The sequence below is a fragment of the Aythya marila genome, assembly GCF_965140915.1.
Source record: "Aythya marila genome assembly, chromosome: 3".
In the NCBI taxonomy this organism is placed as follows: Eukaryota; Metazoa; Chordata; class Aves; order Anseriformes; family Anatidae; genus Aythya; species Aythya marila.
In genome coordinates, this window is record NC_139044.1 from 75009028 (window position 1) to 75026852 (window position 17825).

The 17825-nt window shown below is 42.8% G+C and overlaps 1 protein-coding gene across 1 annotated transcript in view; it reads left to right on the forward strand.

Moving 5' to 3' along the window:
• DCBLD1 (discoidin, CUB and LCCL domain containing 1) overlaps window positions 1-9902 on the forward strand; it is a gene marked incomplete at its 5' end in the record, with an annotated part of 48694 nt that extends 38792 nt beyond the window's left edge. Inside the window, 7 exons of the mRNA XM_082756651.1 lie at window positions 282-429; window positions 519-635; window positions 2117-2207; window positions 3236-3285; window positions 4848-4967; window positions 5183-5227; window positions 7516-9902. Of these exons, the coding sequence (XP_082612777.1) occupies window positions 282-429; window positions 519-635; window positions 2117-2207; window positions 3236-3285; window positions 4848-4967; window positions 5183-5227; window positions 7516-8033 (1089 nt within the window). The 3' untranslated portion in view covers window positions 8034-9902. The remainder of the gene's footprint in view (window positions 1-281; window positions 430-518; window positions 636-2116; window positions 2208-3235; window positions 3286-4847; window positions 4968-5182; window positions 5228-7515) is intronic.
• Between the last annotated feature and the right edge of the window lie 7923 nt (window positions 9903-17825).

Genomic DNA, 17825 nt, shown 5'->3' on the forward strand with positions numbered 1-17825 from the left:
AAATGATAGCATTATACCAGCATACATTAACTAGAAATTACACAGAATTGAAAAGAATGATCATCTTTCTTCTCCAAGTTAATAGGAAAATGTGATCGTCTGTCAGAACTGAAAAGACTGTTTCTCTTCAGAGCTCCCATTTCCAAAAGTCTTGTGGCTACATCCCAGATGATCGATATATTTGGTTTTGCATAACGAAAATGATAGAAGGTGGAAGTCAGGAGCATTTTTGAGAAAGACGTTTAAAACACAGCAAATAACGTGCTTGCATTTTGTTGCAGATATTCCAAGGCAACTCCAATTCTGGTGACATCGTGCGCAATAATTTCATCCCCCCGATAGTGGCCCGCTACGTGCGGATCATCCCTCAGACTTGGAACCAACGCATAGCACTCAAGCTTGAGCTGATCGGCTGTCGAATAATGCAAGGTATGGGGTAAGCAGTGCTTCCCAGGCACAGTGCCCCAAAAGTGCACCGTGCTACCATGACACAACTGATCCCCTGCTCTCTGTTGCAGTGAACAGTTCATTTACGCATTCAATGTGGCAAAAAACAAGTCAGAGCACTGAAACGTCCCTCGGAAAAGAAGACAGAACTGTTACAGAGCCCATCCCATCAGAAGAAACCAATTTAGGTAATGCTACACATCACTACATTTTCTCTACGATACATCATGTCTTCATCCCAGCCTGAGTAAACTTTAAAGTTTCTCACAAATCAAAACTTTTATTTTACCTTCAGACTTTTTTAATGATTAACTACAGAGAGAATAGGGAGGAGCATGGCTTGTTTTTGTCTTAAGGCACAGAAAAAAATGGAAAGCCTTAATTTCCTTGATGTGAGAAATATCAGGCTTTCTTTTCCCTGTCACGTTGGTTATTTTCTGTGCTTGGTAGGCTCAATGGACTATGCTGAACGCTCATTAGCACTTTTGGAGGAGCTCTCGTCTTCTTCACTCCCTCCCTCTATTTTCTAATTTTTGTAACATACGAGACAGTGGTCTCACAAAAGTGTTACCTTAACTCCTCCCAGATCAAGCATTACTCCTCCCAGAGCAGGTCCCCAGCACCAAGCACCGTACAGTAGTGCACAATCATGTAATTAAACATTTTTTCATAATGCTTATGTTCATGGGTCTCAGACAAGCTACATTCCCATACTTCTCCCTCAGTGCCTTAGTTTGCAATCTTTATCCTTTAATGTTGTGGAGGTAGCTTCTTAGATCTTAATAAAGCAAACAGATAAAATTTGTTGTTTAGGCTATCTGGTGGATCCATAGCCAGGCAGGAATTGAGACCCACCACACCAAACGCTGCTACCAGTTGGGTAGCTGATGGTTGTAGTGCTGTCTCAAACTGGTTGCAAGAAGTGATCACTATAAGAAAAAAAAGATTTGAAACTTCATTTCTCTTGCCAAGAGAAAGCTCAGTTCATCTGTGCAGTGATATGGGTAAATTTTATCCATCTTCACTGAAAATGAGATCTTTAGAGATTTTATCTGCTAAATTGTAAATACCCTGTGGACATGTGCACTGCCTTATTCTCAAAGCCTTGTAAGTGTCTGCAGGAATAGCGAAATGCACACTCCTGACACAAAAGCCACCCCGCAGATAATTCCCAAATCCCTGCTCAAAACCATTTTTGTTTAATACAAGCAAAACATTTTTCCCTGTCTCCAGTCTTGGAAATCTTTGAACTATTTTGAGTGAAATGTTTCAACCAGTTCAGCGGGAGCCAGATACTCGGCATAGAGAATCGCAGCTTTATTTAGCAGCTTCATAAGCAACTGAAAACAGCGTTGCTGTAAGGGGCCTTTAAAAAAAGTTACCTAGCATGTAATAAGAAAGAGCTGCTCTTTGCAAGGATGTGTATAGATAGTAAACCAAGTGTCAGCCTTGAGAAATGCAATTAACTCTTCTGACTCAGCACTGTACATGGCAGCTAAGAATGGCTGAGGAGCAGTTTTGCAGTTTTATGATTTTACATCTTCTTGCCCTCTCGCAAGGAGCATTCTTGCAAGATTATCTGCCTTTTGCTGTGTTCTCTGCAGTAAAAAATATCTAGCTTCAGAGTAATTTGCCTTTTTAACTTTTATCCATTTATTTCTTCATGCAGGCTTAAAGCTTACAGCTATAATTGTCCCAATCCTCATAGTGCTGTGTCTGTTCCTGTTCTCTGGAATTTGTATCTGTGCAGCCCTACGAAAGTAAGATACTGTCTTTTGTCATTGGAGGTATTTGTGGCTACCTAGCTGGTGCTTCCAACTACATGCCCTCTTTCCAGAGCCTCTCTACCAGGAAACTGGAAATTAATATCTTTTGGAAGTCATCCTTCCAAACAGAACCCACGCTGGGTCTCTGTAAATTGTACTTCTCAACCAACCCCTGGTCAGACGAAACCCAAGGTGAACTAAATCACAACTGCACCCCCTAATTTACAGTCAATGCAACTGGCTGGTCCCTTCAGCCTACGTATACCCACAAGTGCTAAGACGTGGTGAAGTCAAAGATGGAACAGTTTGCACACCAAACCAGAGCAAAAATTCAGTAAGGGGAACGTCTGAGCTATCTGAAGCGTTTTCCCTCCTTTTTCTCCTGTTGTGTTTCTGCTTCCTGGTCACTGAGGGCACTTAACCGTGCAGGCTGAAATTGCAGCCGATCTATAAGGAGTTGCACACACACACTGAGATAAGCAGATAAAACTAAGCCACTTCATTTCACAAGTCAGAGGATTGGAAGAAGCATTGCTAGCTTTGGGTCCCACTAGCTGTCCTTTCCTACAAACCTGCCTTCGAATGCAGAACAGGGAAATGCATCTGTCAGCAGGTAGGGATTTGGAAGTAAAAGCAAAGCTCCAGCAATGCTGCTGCTTCTCTAGCAGCATCCAGCCCTGCCCTGAATTTCCAGTAAAATCTACAAACTAGTCAAAGAATTCAGAAGAGCAGACCCCAAATATAACCTAGAGTGACAGATAAGGACATGCACACATCAGCTCAACGAGTGCCAGACAGAAGGAGCTTGAACAGCAGCACTCAGGACGTACATACAGATGGGGAAATAACCGAGCGTCAAAATCCTGGTTTGCATGCCTTGCAGTCTAATAAACGCCATCCTCCAGAAACTAAAAGCGAACAGTTGTTCTCAGCTGCTAAACACAGATTCTCTGCTGAAGCAAAGGAGTGAAGATGAAATGCTGTGAGTGCAGAAGTTTATAAATGCTTTCCTCTTCTCGCAGGCAAGAAGCCAAAGGACTTTCTTATGGATTTTCCAATGCTCAGAAATCAGGTTAGTGGAGAACGGTGAGCTTTACCCTGTCCTGTCGTGTCTGCTGGGCCAATGGGAAGGGTTTTATGCCACTGCACGTGAAATGCTTCTCAAAGAACAGCCACGTTCCCTCATTCAAATTCACTATTTCATACAAGGGAAATGGCAAGCGATAGTCCCACTTGTGTCATCCTAGCACAGTGCCCAGAGAAACAATGTAATTTGGTTTCTATGACAGAAAGGCAATTAGCAAAAGATCTATTATACCAGGCGCATAAATTAGCATATAAGAGTGCTCCCAGGTGCCCTCCCTTTCCTTCGCTCCTCCAAAACACCTATTTTGCAGAAAATTGCTACTTTCCTCCTTTTCCCCACAGCAGAGGGGATTGCTGTTCTCCAAGAGAGCAAGGGCTAATAAATTTTTTATGGCTTTAGTGTTTCCATCTTGCTGCCCTCCCTGATTGGGACTGTATTTATGAAGCTTATCAAAACTGATTTGTACTTCACATGTAAAATCAGAGCAGAAGATTGGCTTGAGGACTCTGCTTTAGTTGATGCCTGCAAAACCCTGGTGAAGTAACATACTTTGTCTTGCTCAATTATGCTTTCTAGGGCAGGATCTCTTCCCAGCCTGGAAGTTGGGGTTTAGCTGTTTTTCCTGGTGGGCCAACTCTGCAGAGGAATATCCTTCTGAATCTCGGCTTTCCATAAAAAAAGAAACCACTAAACCATTTGTGTGTCTCTTGACACGTCTCTTGCAACAGCTCAGCTCCAGAATTTCATCCCTCAGCAGGTGCTGACAACAGGGAAAGGGACTCTGTTACCCATTTCAGCTCACCCTCATTAGAAAATTAATTTGTACTTAACATCATATTTTCTAATATGGTTTTTCAAGGTCACATCATAATCCTTTCTTACTTGCTAATGAGGACAAATCCCATGAAATTGGAGATAGCCTCTTACCCACTCAGTTCATTTGTAGAGTATGCGCTCCATAAATCAAGCTCCTAAACACTGTGAACCAGGCTTGGGACTCAGCAAGCTGGGAGCTGTCCCCACCTCTCCATAAACCTCTCATCACCTCCATAAACCTCACGTTACAGGAAGCAGGCAGGGAACTGACACTGCGGATGTTCTTTCTTCTGCCTCACGAGGATGTTGTGAGAACAAATTAATTGATAGGTGCAGGTGATGAGATATCAGGTAAACAGAAACTATATCATGCTACTGAAAAAAAAAAAATAAAAAAAATTCAAGCATTATTTTTGCTACTTAAATAATTCAGCTGTTTAAAGCTGGTATTTTACTGATACACCTTGTTAAGGTATAAATATAGGCACCTACAGAGTTTAAGCCCTTCTTGACAAGAAAGACAAATGAGAAAAATCATCTACATAGCATAGTTTTTACTTGAAAATCTCAGCTGATAATTCACTTTCTCACCCTCCAAATTTAGGGGGCTTTTTTTTTTTTTTTTTTTTTTTGACAGCAATGAGTACAACAACAATTTAACTTTCTGATCAGCCTTCTGATTTTAAGCATTTAGCTTTCTGATGTCTTCTATTTTTATTTCTTTATCACAGGTTGTTGGAAACAAATCAAGCAGCCCTTCACCCGACATCAGTCGACTGAATTTACCATTAGCTATAGTAATGAGAAGGAGACACCGCAAAAACTAGATCTGGTCACAAGTGACATGGCAGGTAACAGTCACTCCGCCCCCCGATATACTCACTTTATTTTGTGCACAGAATGGGTAACAAGGAGCGACAGACCAGCAATATTAGAAGCTCCAATTTCCATGAAAGCTGAGGCCAAGGAACAGATTTATCTCTTTCTATCCCAGACGTATAGTGAAGCAGCACTGGGGGGAGGACACTAGCTGAACCTTCTCTTTTATAGGATTTTTTTCTTGTAGGTATTGGCAAAAAAATCCCTCACTCTGAAATACTTACAATTCAAGGTAAGCATGGAAGGCACTCAGGCAGAGATGCAGTGCAAGGGTGTGCCTAGGATAGAGTAGTTTGACTTTGCTGACTAATTTCTGTGTTTCTGCTTAAACTCAAACATCTCTGGCAGGGGTACAAAATAGAATGCCTCTTGCTGCTGATCAAATAGAAAAATTGCTTAGTTGGTTTGTGGTGGGATTTCATGCCCAGCTGGACGTCGTGCTGAGACCTGTGTGCAGTGGTCCTGGTGCCTGAACTATTTTGGAGATGAGACCTCCTGAAGTAGCAGTGGGTAGATGAGAGAGCAGAAAAGAACACCACAGTGCTCCTCTCCTCTTCTGCCTTGGCTCCAGGTCACTCAGGTCACTGTCTGGATAGAGCAGATCCCTGCATCAGTACTATTTGTATCCCAAACGGGTGGGTTCTTAATTCATCCTCTTAGCAAATCTTATCTCTGACTGTTTTTCTCTGTCTGGAAAGGCTAGACCAAACAGCCATTTTATGGTAGCAGTCATCAGCAATCTTCCTGAAAAATTAGTTTTCTGTTTCCAACCTTCAGACATTAGGAATTCCTTAATTCCTGAGGATTTCTCCAATGTGCTTCTCAGAGAGAAATCTATTAAAAGGAAAAAAAAAAAAAAAAATCATTGTAATTCCATATGGTGCTATCCCTGGATATCTGTCAAAGACAGTTTGAATGCTTTACAGAAACTTTCAATATAAATATGCAGAGACCTATAAAGCAGTTTTATTTCATGAAGGAAAGGGTGTGAGCAAAGGTTCCTTAAAACTCATGGTTATCCAGCTACCCTGGCTGTGTGCAGGGAGCCTCTGTTCTCCCCAGCCTTTCCTCCTGCAGTGTGAAAATTCATACCTCTCCTTCTGTCCTGACAGCTCCCAAGGCTTTGCATTTCACCTACAGCCTCCTTAAAAATAAGAAACATGAAATAAAAACTGTGAGTACAGCCCAGAAATGTGCAGCAAACACTATTTCACAATTAAATTGCAGAGGGCATGCACCTTGCATGTAGGGCACCATCCCACGTGAAATTGTTCCCCTCGAAATTCCCTGCTGTTTGCTGCTCCTCATGGCAGCCCAGAGCAAGTGGGGACGCTTCTTGCTGAGCGAGTGAGATTACTCAGAGTAGCAGCAGCAATGCTGGCGAGAGCTGCATCACTTAGTGACATATCCTAACACCTTCACCCTACATGCTGAAGTTTGGGAAGTCGCCAGGAACTGCCAGAAAAATCTTTCACAGGACATATGGGATTGAATTTGACGCTCATGTCAGATGAACTATGATGCCAAAACAGAAACTGAGCTAACTTTCTTCACGCCTGCGCCAAAATACAATACTTTATCAGTGTCACTTACTGGAGCTGTTCAGGCCGCCGTATCTATCAGGAAGCGATTTTCACTAGCACCAAAGTGAAAAAGTTGGAAGGCTGAATTCCCTCATGATAATTTTCCGTGATGTTTTGAAAACCCGGTTAGCTCAGATCTCTCTCCTACACGGCAGCCTGCTATCCTCTTTGACTAGAGGCGTGTATATGCACTTCACGAGCAGGCTGCACTCCCTGGGTCTCACTGCATGCTCCTGCTCAGGTTCTTTCCCCGTGGCCAGTGCAGTTCTGCCCCCTCGGTGGGGTTAGCCATCCCCTCGGTGGGGTTAACCATCCCATTCCCCCGGCCGCGCTGCTCCTGCTGCTCGCCTTCTGGCTTGCCCCCCTCGTGCGCACGCTTCAGCTCTGAGCTGACTTCACACATTTCACACTTCCCTTGACTCTCTTGGCTGCCATTCCGCCTAACTTTATCTTCCCTGTCAGTCAGCTACTGTGAGATTCCTTTTAAATAGAGCCGGCACTTGCGCTCGTTAAGAATCCTCCCGGCATCTTAATTATTCCCAAAGTGGAACGAACGCGTGCTTTGAGAACTTCTCCTCCGTGGAACTTCGTGCAAAGTCCTCTCTCTGGCTTGCTGGTGATATTTTGTTAACTTCTGCCTTTTTTTAGGGCTTTGGAGTATACTCCAGAAACGATGATAATGTGTTTGGGGGGGTAGATGGGGAAAGGCAGGCAGGGAGCGAGGCAAGGGCTGGCAGATTGGAGCTCCTCCGCAGAGCAGCTTCTGCCAGGCTCTGCAGTGCTTGCACTGAAGGAGGGTGCAGAGCCAGACCTGGGGCAATGTTTCTTCGCATCCTTGGTAATCACAGATCCGATATAATAACCAAGTCATTTTCTGCCATCTACTACGTAAAATAATCCACCTATGTACTATTGAGCAGCTCATACTTCTTTTTAGATTATCAGCAGCCTCTCATGATTGGAACTGGAACAGTAACACGGAAAGGATCTACTTTCAGACCCATGGACACTGAAGAGGAGGGAAGAAGGGGGAGCGCAGAGTTTGAAAACCACTACCACTGTCCGCTCAGAGCTAACCGGCACGAATACGCGCTGCCCCTGACCAGCCAAGAACCTGAATACGCCACCCCAATCATAGAGCGGCACGTCACCAGAGAAAATAACTTCCCCTCTGAAAACGGCTACAACGTACCTGTAATCTCGTCGCAGAAGCATTCCCTCTCCGCCGGCAGTTTCTCTAGCTCATGCAAAACCGATATGAGGAACGGAGACTATCAGACACCCCAGAGTGTAATAAACTATGATAAACCTAAAGTTAACAGTATTCTGACCTCTGTGAGCTACAGTACGGACTACCAGAAACCTCAGACGAATTCACTAGGGAGCGAGGGTTACTCAACCCCCAGAGACTGCCTCAAACCAATAAGCCAGACAGCAATGACAGCTCTCTTGTGATGTGCTGAGCAAGAGAGACGTGGTGCACAGGAATGTCGCTGCACAGCTTCCGAAGTGAAAACAGAGTTTTAAAGGATTCTGCTGTGGAAGGCAGAAGGCAAACAAACCCTGTGTACATAATATTGCAGTCTTGCTGGGTTCTGACATCTGAAGAAAGCATATGCTGTTTATCACTGTTTATAGCAAGAGAGATGTTATCAGTGAAGACTGTATATCTTATTTTCTGTAACTGATCTCAGTGCTCCGTTTGCAATGTGTGCAATTTGTACATAGCTTTTATTTAAGGAGAATTTCTTAAGTTTCCTTTGCACCTGTGGAATTGAAAGGAGAAAAAAAAAAAAAACAACAAAAACATTACTGCAGAAATGCCTGTTTAAGAAAAAAAACTCTTTCTCCCTCTATTTTATATGCAGTTGTACTGACAGCTGTATATGTTGTATCTTAAGGTTGTTGTATCTTAAGGTTGTGGTGCTTCAGTTCCTTTCCTATGAAAACTGAAGATAGGGCATCACGATAGTTCTTCTTGGGAGGGTAGAAGTAAAACTACTTGAAGCATGAAGTGCACAAGAGAAGGCAGCTGAGCATTTAAATATCATGTTCAATCTCACCTGCCCAGCTGCTTTTTCACAGCAGTTCTTAGATGCTTGAATTTGATCTAGTTTTTGAGCTGAGCCTAACTTGCTATTCGTGTCAAAAACAGGTAGAAAAGTGGAACCAGCATTGGATTCAAGCCATGGTGATCACTTTGCAGACACATCTGCAATAAAAAAAAAAATATCAACACCTGCCGATATGTTTTTTCAAGAAATGTGTGTGGAAACAAAATGTGAATTTACAGCTAAGAATTAAATCCTGTTCAAGCCCTAGCTGATGCTGTTGCTGCTAAACTATAAGGAAACTCATTCCTTGACACAAAGCAGCGTAGTTTCTGAACTCTTAATTATTCCACTGGGTATTTTTCTGTCTTGCAAATTTAGTGTAACATTTCCATTTGAAATATTTAGTCAAAGTAAAACACAGCGTGTGTTTGGCTTACTGTTGCATTTAAATTTGCAAGACAGCAGATCAGCACAGTTGTTTTCAAATAGTTTTTCTTTTGCAGCAGATGTTATCATGAATTCCATTTTTGGACAAACTTGAAAAAGCTTGGGGATGGGTGCAATGTATTGCACAGTAGTTGGCTCCTCTTTCAGCAGAGGCGTCATTGAAGCTAAACAGCTTCAGTGGTGACTGGGACCATCCGCTGCCCTTCTACTCGCAGCAGAAGGAGCCTTACCTTAACTTTGAAAGCGTGTCCTAAAATAGCAAGAAGTTATATACTATTGGGAAGGAAGAACGGTGCTATATTTAAGGCACAGAGATGGGAAATTAGACCACTAAACGTGAGCTCTGGGAAAGTCACCGTTTCAAGGCGCTCTGTTTTCTTATGTGTAAATGGGATCGTTTGCAAAGGATGCAGCAAAGATTTGCTGTTTGCTCGTAAAGCGCTTTCAGATCCTGGGATGGAAAGTGCTGTAAGAATACAGAACAGCTGTAGTGACACTACACACAAATCTTGCTAACTCAAGCCATATCTGACCTTAAGAAAAGCTCTTAGTGGGTTCTTCACGTATGCTTGTTTCGTGGCCTCAGTGGTGCAGTTCTGTCACGCCGATGCACATTGCATGCAATTCCTGTGCAAAGACGAAAGAGTCGAGCTAACCTTGTAGTCCTCCTGTGTTCACTGTCAATACAGTTTCTGTGAAATGTATAAAACACCTCAGGTTCTGAAGCGAAGCAGCAGCAGCCTGTTTGTTAGACCGAGCTGGGTGGTGTTGTTTACCTTCTGTTGTTTACATGTCTATGTAAATAAAGCACACTGGTATTTGTAAATCAGTCACACAGGCCTGGTACTTAACTTGGTGACTTTATCATCACTGCACACCCACTCTTGTCACATATCCTGCAGGGTGAGAAATAAGTGTTCCTTACTCTCTGCAAAAGTGCCAGTTGCGAGGCTGCAATTTACGTTCTCAGTATGACAGGCTAAAAAAAGATTATCTCGGTGCCCCATTTAGCCTGGCTTCTCTGTCCATAATCTCTAGAGAAGAAGCGCCCACGAACAAACTTCTGCGCCCAACCCTGCTGCTGGAAGCACATAATTGAGGAGAGGATAAGGATGCCCCCCCAGTGAGCCTGTAACCAATACTGCACCCACACAGCTGATTAGCCTGACTTGTCACTTCACAAACAAGCAGAGCTCAGTAATCAGAGCTATTCCCCACCTAATGAGGCACCAAGATAATGTAGCAGTGCAACAGCAGCAGGCAATCGATGCCATGGCTTGTATTATAACAACCTTTTGGCATGCCTCAGCCACATGTGTCCTGCATCTGCAGCATGCTACAAGTGCCATAGCGGCATTCTCCCCCTCAGCCTGGGAAACAGTTTTTGGTGACCCTAACAGCAGATATGCACATAATTTCCTACCTGTGTAGTCTCTCCATTCTGATGGTGGCAGAGATACTAAACCCTGATGTAGGAAGGAAAGGGATTGCCCGAATCTCCCAGCTGTGGTGGTTCATCCTCATGCTTCGCCTCAGAATGGCTCCTCCAGCTTGTCTGCCCCAGCCTGTTTTCACAGCCAAAACCAGCTGCAGGTATAACACAGCCAGACTTAGCAAACGCCACATAATTAAAAATCTTCCTTCTAAGACAAAGGTTAGAACAGGCCCTGTTTCAAAACATTAACACAGTAGGAAGGGCTGCATTTGCACTGGGTCTCCCTCCAACGTTGCTAGAGATTGTGGCAGAGCAGAGTCTAACCTCTTTATGAGGCTGACCATCTGGTTAACGGAGACTTTCAGCAGTGATTCAGTACCAAACTCCTCTCCTGAGCAGGTGCTCCCAGTAGGCTGGAACAGTAAAACCGCGCCAGAGTTCACAAGAAGGTTAAATATTAACTGGTCACAGCCCTAAGGGTCTACCTGTTCCAGCCGCCGTTGATAGCAAGCCTCTGACTGTGCTATGAACAGGGTCACACATTGTCAATGCTCGTCTCTAACCGAAGGAACCGAAGACAGACTCCTGAGGTAAGAAAGTGCAAAAGATGGTGACTTAAATTAAAAAAGAACCACCACTGCCACCCCAATAAATAAATAAATAAATAAATAAATAAATAAATAAATAAATAAATAAAATTAGATTCTCCAAACACCACAACAAATACACAAATGTGTATGTAGCCTACATGCCCACATCTCAGGAGCATTGGGACTGCTGAGGTAACTGTGGTCGAGGGATCCCTGCTTCATTCTTAAAAAACAAAAACCACGAGGTTGGAGCCCAGCCATTACAAGCAGGTTATGAATCCCACAGCTCGTCTGGCCTGGCTAAACCCCAGGAAGACTGAGTTTTAATACAGACTTTCTTCAGATTATTCCCATTATTGACCATCATTTGGCAGCTCCCCACTCTGCGCAGATATCCATGGAGGCCAGTCTAAGGCACAAACTTTCCCTGCACAGGATGGGAATGTCAGGCTGTAGGCCCCATGACAGAAGCAGACACTTGACTGATTAAGTGCTTGGTGGGTCACTATCATTGACAGGTATTATTTGTTTTTCTGTGGTGCTGGAGTCTTCTCTCCCGTGCAGATGTATGACACGGATTGCTGTGCCCTCCCCAGTGCCACCCTGTCATTGCCAGGCTTTTGGGACACTGCCAGCTGAGTCGCTGTAGGACGCTTCTCTACTGCATGGGCAGAAAATGGACTTGTGGCCATACAGCAGACGGGAGAAGGCAGCAGAGGCCTTACAGTGCTCAGATGATCTATCTAACCTGCAGTTGCAATGCAGAGCAAGCCAGGTGCCCAATGTCAGTAAGTGGCAGAGCCCACACCTCTGGAGAGGAGCTAAGGGAGCCCCCAGGCCATCGCTGTTGTGACCTGCCCAGGCAGCCTCCATTTTGTGTCTGTTTAGCACAGGTGGCAACTGCTGCCGCCATCCAGCACAAGGCCTCACTCACCCAGTACCTCTGAAGAATGTAAAAACCACAGCAAAGAAGTGCAGTTGCCATAACAAAGTACACTATTTGCACTAAGTTACGCTTAAACCTCTTGACCTTAAAACAGTAGCGTTGCATTGCAGCAACACCTTCAAAACTGTGCATATAAAGTCACCACTGAGGTAGTTAATAAACATTAAACAAAGTGTAATTATTTGTCTGTGTCCTGGCTTTTGCCAAAGTCAGGCAGTTTTTGTTGTTTTGGTTTTTTTTTGGTTTGTGTTAGTTTGGTTTTGCTAAACCAGTAGTTTCTCTGCATGCAGCTCAAATTCATTTCACCGGAGGTGAGTAACAAAAAGCAATTACCTCTGAACAAGAGGTTTGTGACCTCTAAGAAATGAGCCAGAGGTCTCATAGAAGTCCTGAAGGGTCAGGTATCCACTGAAAACCAACCTTGTAAAAATCCATCAGTGTTCTTCCATTAATCCTCTCTCCAAACCAGGTTAGGTTTGGTCAGCGAGCGTGTGTCCAAACAGTTCCCTTTAGCCTGTAATCAGTCTGGACTGTAGGAATGACAAGGTCATGTTACTGCATTCTTTTTTTCTTTATTTTTTTTTTCCATAAAAGTAAGTCCATTCTACTTGCTTCTTTCCAATGTCAGTGATGATGTAAGCCTGTACTGACCTCCAACCCCCTCTGCAATAGTACAGCATGGGGTAAATGAGCAGAATTTATCTTTTCACTTGAACCTCATCAGTACTGTTGAACCTGACATGTATACTAAAAAATACCCTGCTATAGCTGCGTGGGGTTAACAAGACAAACAACGTTATAAAGGAGCAGTGGCAATGTCTATGAATTATTGAAGACTGAATAAGTTTCAAGGAACGTGCTTGTTTAAAGGGAAGGTGCCATTACTGCACAATAACTTTGAAACTCAAAATAGAAACCACTCCTGATAGCTTTTTTTTTTTTTTTTTTTTTTTTTTGAAGCCCCTTGGTGCAGTCCTACCAGCTACAAAGGGCATACAAGAAGGGGTCAAAGTGTTTCTAAACTAGATAAAGACAAGAGGGGAGACATCCTTAGTTGGGGAAACCTCGTGCTGTAAATGATAAAGGAGGACGCCTAGCATCTGCCTTTCTGTGTTATCTCATTGTATAGTCTGGACATGAGAATTTGGAGGATTTTCATTCAAATTTCACCATATTTGTTTAGGCTTGGCATCACATTATGGATCTGAAAAGTCCTGAAAAACATTCTCCACTTACTGTATGCAGAGGTTATTCAGTAAGTTGTTGTTTCAGGCTGAGTTAATTCATTATTTATTTAGCCACTAGCAACGCCTCTACCAAGAGCCCACGCAACATCCAAGAGATTATCAACCCACTTGCTTTTATACAGACAGAGGTATCCGAAAGAGAAATTCAGGAAGGAGACAACTTAATTAATTTACAGCACAACATCATTTTTCAGCATAGCTAACAATATAAGCCCACGTTGGTGACATGCTGCTGTAATTAAGGCTCCCATGTCCTGACCACTATCCAGGACTGACCTCAGGAATCCATAATTTTGGGTAGATGCAAACTTTCTAACTGACCTGTCTGGAAAAGCTCCCTTAAAGATCTGCATTATCTGCCCACCTGAAGATAAGCAATAACTCTGAATATCAAGCATTTCCTATTGTGAGTCTGAGCTAGTAAAAGGAGTGAGAAAATCTGCAAAATAACAAGTTACTCGGACTGCAAAATTCTCTCAATTGAATCAGATATTAACAGACAATAACAGACCGTAAAACATACACTTTTTCTCTTGTAGGTAGACAAGAAATAAAGCCAAAGTTCTAGCCATCAAAGAAATACTAGCGACAATTTAACACAAACAATACAGAAACATCCAGCAGTGGCAGAAGCCTGATGCACCCAGGGAGAGCTTATCAGAAGTCTCCCAAAGAGCTACATGAGGAGTGACAGAGAGCAGAGATGGTGACACTGGCCATAAAAGAACGGAACAACAGGCTGAATAGGACAACAGGCTAGAAAGACAGCAAGTTACATTAGCCACTACCAAGCCATTGGTTTGAACAATTTGATGCCATGGGCACATACGAGAAACTTCAGCCTTCCCAAATGTATTTTGCATGTCTAAACTTCTGCGGCCCAGGCAACCCATTCCACAGATGGACTAACTGAGACAGACAGATATGCTGCCACTTGTCCAGAGCTGTATCAACTAATCAAGCCCACCCAAAAACGTAAAGATCTTTGAGAACACCAATCACAAACCTGTTAAAAACTCTCTGTCATGCAGGGAGACAAGACATAGGTGATAAAGCCTGAGATGCGCTAGCAGACCTTACTTGAAGAGGCGGCTTTTCTTCACATCTATGGCTAAGCTTTTTATCCTTAAGTGACACCATCTGCTCTGACAGACAGTTTTATAAAATTTGAATCTGGTGACCTGGATAAAGTAGGCCTGTAACATGGAAACATGAGAGTCATACGTGGATGTGAAAAGGTTGTGGACAGCTCTTACTTTCTCTTCCACACATGCCTTAGTGCATACAGCGCTGTGTCACAAAAGACAGGACCCATCTTTTTTTGACACTTGCAACACAAAGCCACCCATGATTTTGGTAAAAAATGCTACAATAACTTTTCTACTATCTTACACATGCCTAGCATATGGCGTCATAAAGATACCCCTTTAGAGTCCATAGTTCATAGTTAACTTCCCAACAGATTGTCACACTTTATCCCCCCTTATTATAGTACAGTCACTTCACTATATAAGGACCAGCATCAAGGACATAAATATTTTATGCAAAAGAACATTTGGCTGAGAAGTTCACTGATCACCTGGTTACTGACAGACGTGTTTGGGAACTGCTCTACCATTTGGTAGTCATTGGAAACCAACAGTGGTAGAGAAAACATGACGTGTGGGTCAGTGTGAACAGATCTTCCTCTTCTCCTGATTAAAATAAAATAAATTTAAAATTAAAACCTTCAGTCTGAAACTAAACAAGAGCAAAATGCAATGTTCTCCCTTTTTTCACTTCTCCTCACTGCCAAATCTCAACGTGGTTGGACGTGATGGGTGGCCTCTGTCCCAGCAAAGGTACCAGGAATGTGATGAGGCCAGTTGCACACCATGATTGAAAGGCACAGGCAAAGTGCAGGCAGGAGAGTCTACAGACTGACCCAGTAAGTCATTTTGTGTTTTAACAATGCTCTTGGCCCCTTCTTTTGGAAATACTTAATCCACCCACAAACACAGAACTAAAAAGCACACATAAGCACTGAAAGTTAAAAAAAGCACTCATTTTTAAAGTAGTAGATGGATATATTTAAGCAGTCTTCAACAAATCACGAATCCAGAGCTATATGAAATTATAATTGTGTGCGTGTCTGTGTTCAAGTTTGCTTGTACATATACTGCACAGACACAGAGAACAATGTTTACTGTAAATTGTGTCACCTGAACAGTGCTTGCAACAGGATGCTAGCTAGACTGGATGTTTGCTCTTTTAAGAGTAAACGTTACTAATAATAGTATAAAGAACAGCAACAAATAAATAAATAAATTGAAGTTTTTTATTTAATAAAAAAAAAAGAATCTCTTTCTTCCAGTCTCGTGAATGCTGAAGATTTGAAGGAAGCTGCTGCCCCCTTCTGGTTCTACATAAAAGTGCAAATACTTAGCGCTAAAAATGGGTAGGATTCTGGTCACAAATTAGAATTACCAAGTAATATACATGTTTTGATTTTGAAAATCGCATAAAACTGAGGTGGCCCAAACTACACTTTCATATTTAATTAGAGCACTCAAGACAACTACTTTAAGTTACTATAAGACAAAACAGTCTTGCCAATACAAAAGTGGCACAAAGCTGTGCCAAGAGAGGTTCAGACAGGACGTTAAGGAAAATTTCTTTACTGTGAGGGTGGTCAAACACTGGAACAGGCTTCCTGGAGAGGTGTTTGATGCTCCGTACCTGTCAGCATTCAAGAGGCATTTGAGGCATGTTTGGACAATGCCCTCAATATCATGCTGTAACTTTTGGCTAGCCCTGAAGTGGTCGGACAGTTGGGACTTAATCTTTGTAGGTCACCTAACTAAATTATTCCATTCCATGTGTTTGCCTAGAGCAGGATGCCCAGGACTATGCATGTCCAGGTGGCTGTTGAAGGTCTCCGAGGAGGGAGACTCCACGAGTTCTCTGGGCAACCTGTTCCACTGAGGCTGTCACAGCAAACATGCTGCAGTGAAAGATGCAACTCCTCTGTGTCCATACTTATTAATTCCAGAGATGTCACCTTTTTCACCCAGCCTGGAAACAGACCCACATAGAATCAGAAACTTCAGGAGACTAGCACCTTCTCTGACCGCAAGGCTAAACCAGGCATGAAACCCAGAACACAGAAAAAAAAATCATCACCTGCCCTTAGCAAATGGAAGGTCAACAGCAGCACACTCCCCACAGGTTGTTCCAAGAGGGATTGAACTGGGACATTCCATTTCTGTTGGAAGGAAAAAGCATTCAGAGCAAATACATTTCCAGAAGCATAAGCCCAGTGAACAGGGTAATTATCTGCTCTGGTTCAGCAGCCTGAACATTAATCCTTTCATTCCCAAAATAAAATGATAACACACACTTGGACAATATCAAAGATCATTAGATAAAATTATCTCACTCTGCTTTATTCCATTTTATGGAATTGTTACTCTTTCAAGTATTGAGATACTTGATGGGAAATTTAAGATTTAATCAAGAGGAGTTTTGTTAACAATATGAAGACTTAACTGAAAAATTACCGGGTGTCACCCAAGCCTCCCTGATTTCTGGCATTTTCTTATGGATAATCACATCTATGAATGTCTGTAGTTTAGCTTCGTTTGTTTTTTTACACCCTCCTGTTTGAGTCTGAGCCATGGAAAACCAGTCAGCAGAGAGCTGATGGCTACACAACTGGTGAAGGGAAACACTAGGGAGATGGATCAGGCTGTAGTTCATGGGTTTCTGCCAACGAAGATTAAACATCTTTAAAAGAAGTTTAGCTTAGGGATATGGTTTAGTGAAGGACTTGTTAGTGTTAGGTCAAAGGTTGGACTGGGTGATCTTGGAGGTCTCTTCCAACCTAGACGATTCTGTGATTAAGTTTTCCATTCAAAAGGGAAAACTATCGAAAAACATTGCTTAGCCCTTATTCATCCATCTGGCCTCAAAACCATGGTTATAAACAATGAAGCACTGGTGTGGGCATCAGGAGCAGACATCAAATTACTTCACCAGGAGTACACAAGCAAACAAGGCAAGGCTAGTCTTAAGTGTATGGAGGAACAACTGCCTTGATTAGAACAAATGGGGAAAAAAATGAGAAAAAAAAAAAAAAAAAAAAGTTGAGCATTTTCCCTTCAAAGACAGTAAAAAGTTTGCCCCTTCTTAGTGCCTGCATTGCACTCGAATCAAGACACTGTGTGTCAAGTCACACTTGTGACTTTTGCCTTTTGAACAAAAGGCAAGTTTGAAATCACAGAATCATAGAATTTCTAGGTTGGAAGAGACCTCAAGATCATCGAGTCCAACCTCTGACCTAACACTAATAAGTCCTCCATATCCCTAAGCTCTACATCTAAACGTCTTTTAAAGACCTCCAGGGATGGTGACTCCACCACTTCCCTGGGCAGCCTGTTCCAATGCCTCACAACCCTTTCAGTGAAGAAGTTCTTCCTAACCTCTAACCTAAAACTCCCCTGGTGCAACTTTAGCCCATTCCCCCTCGTCCTGTCACCAAGCACGTGGG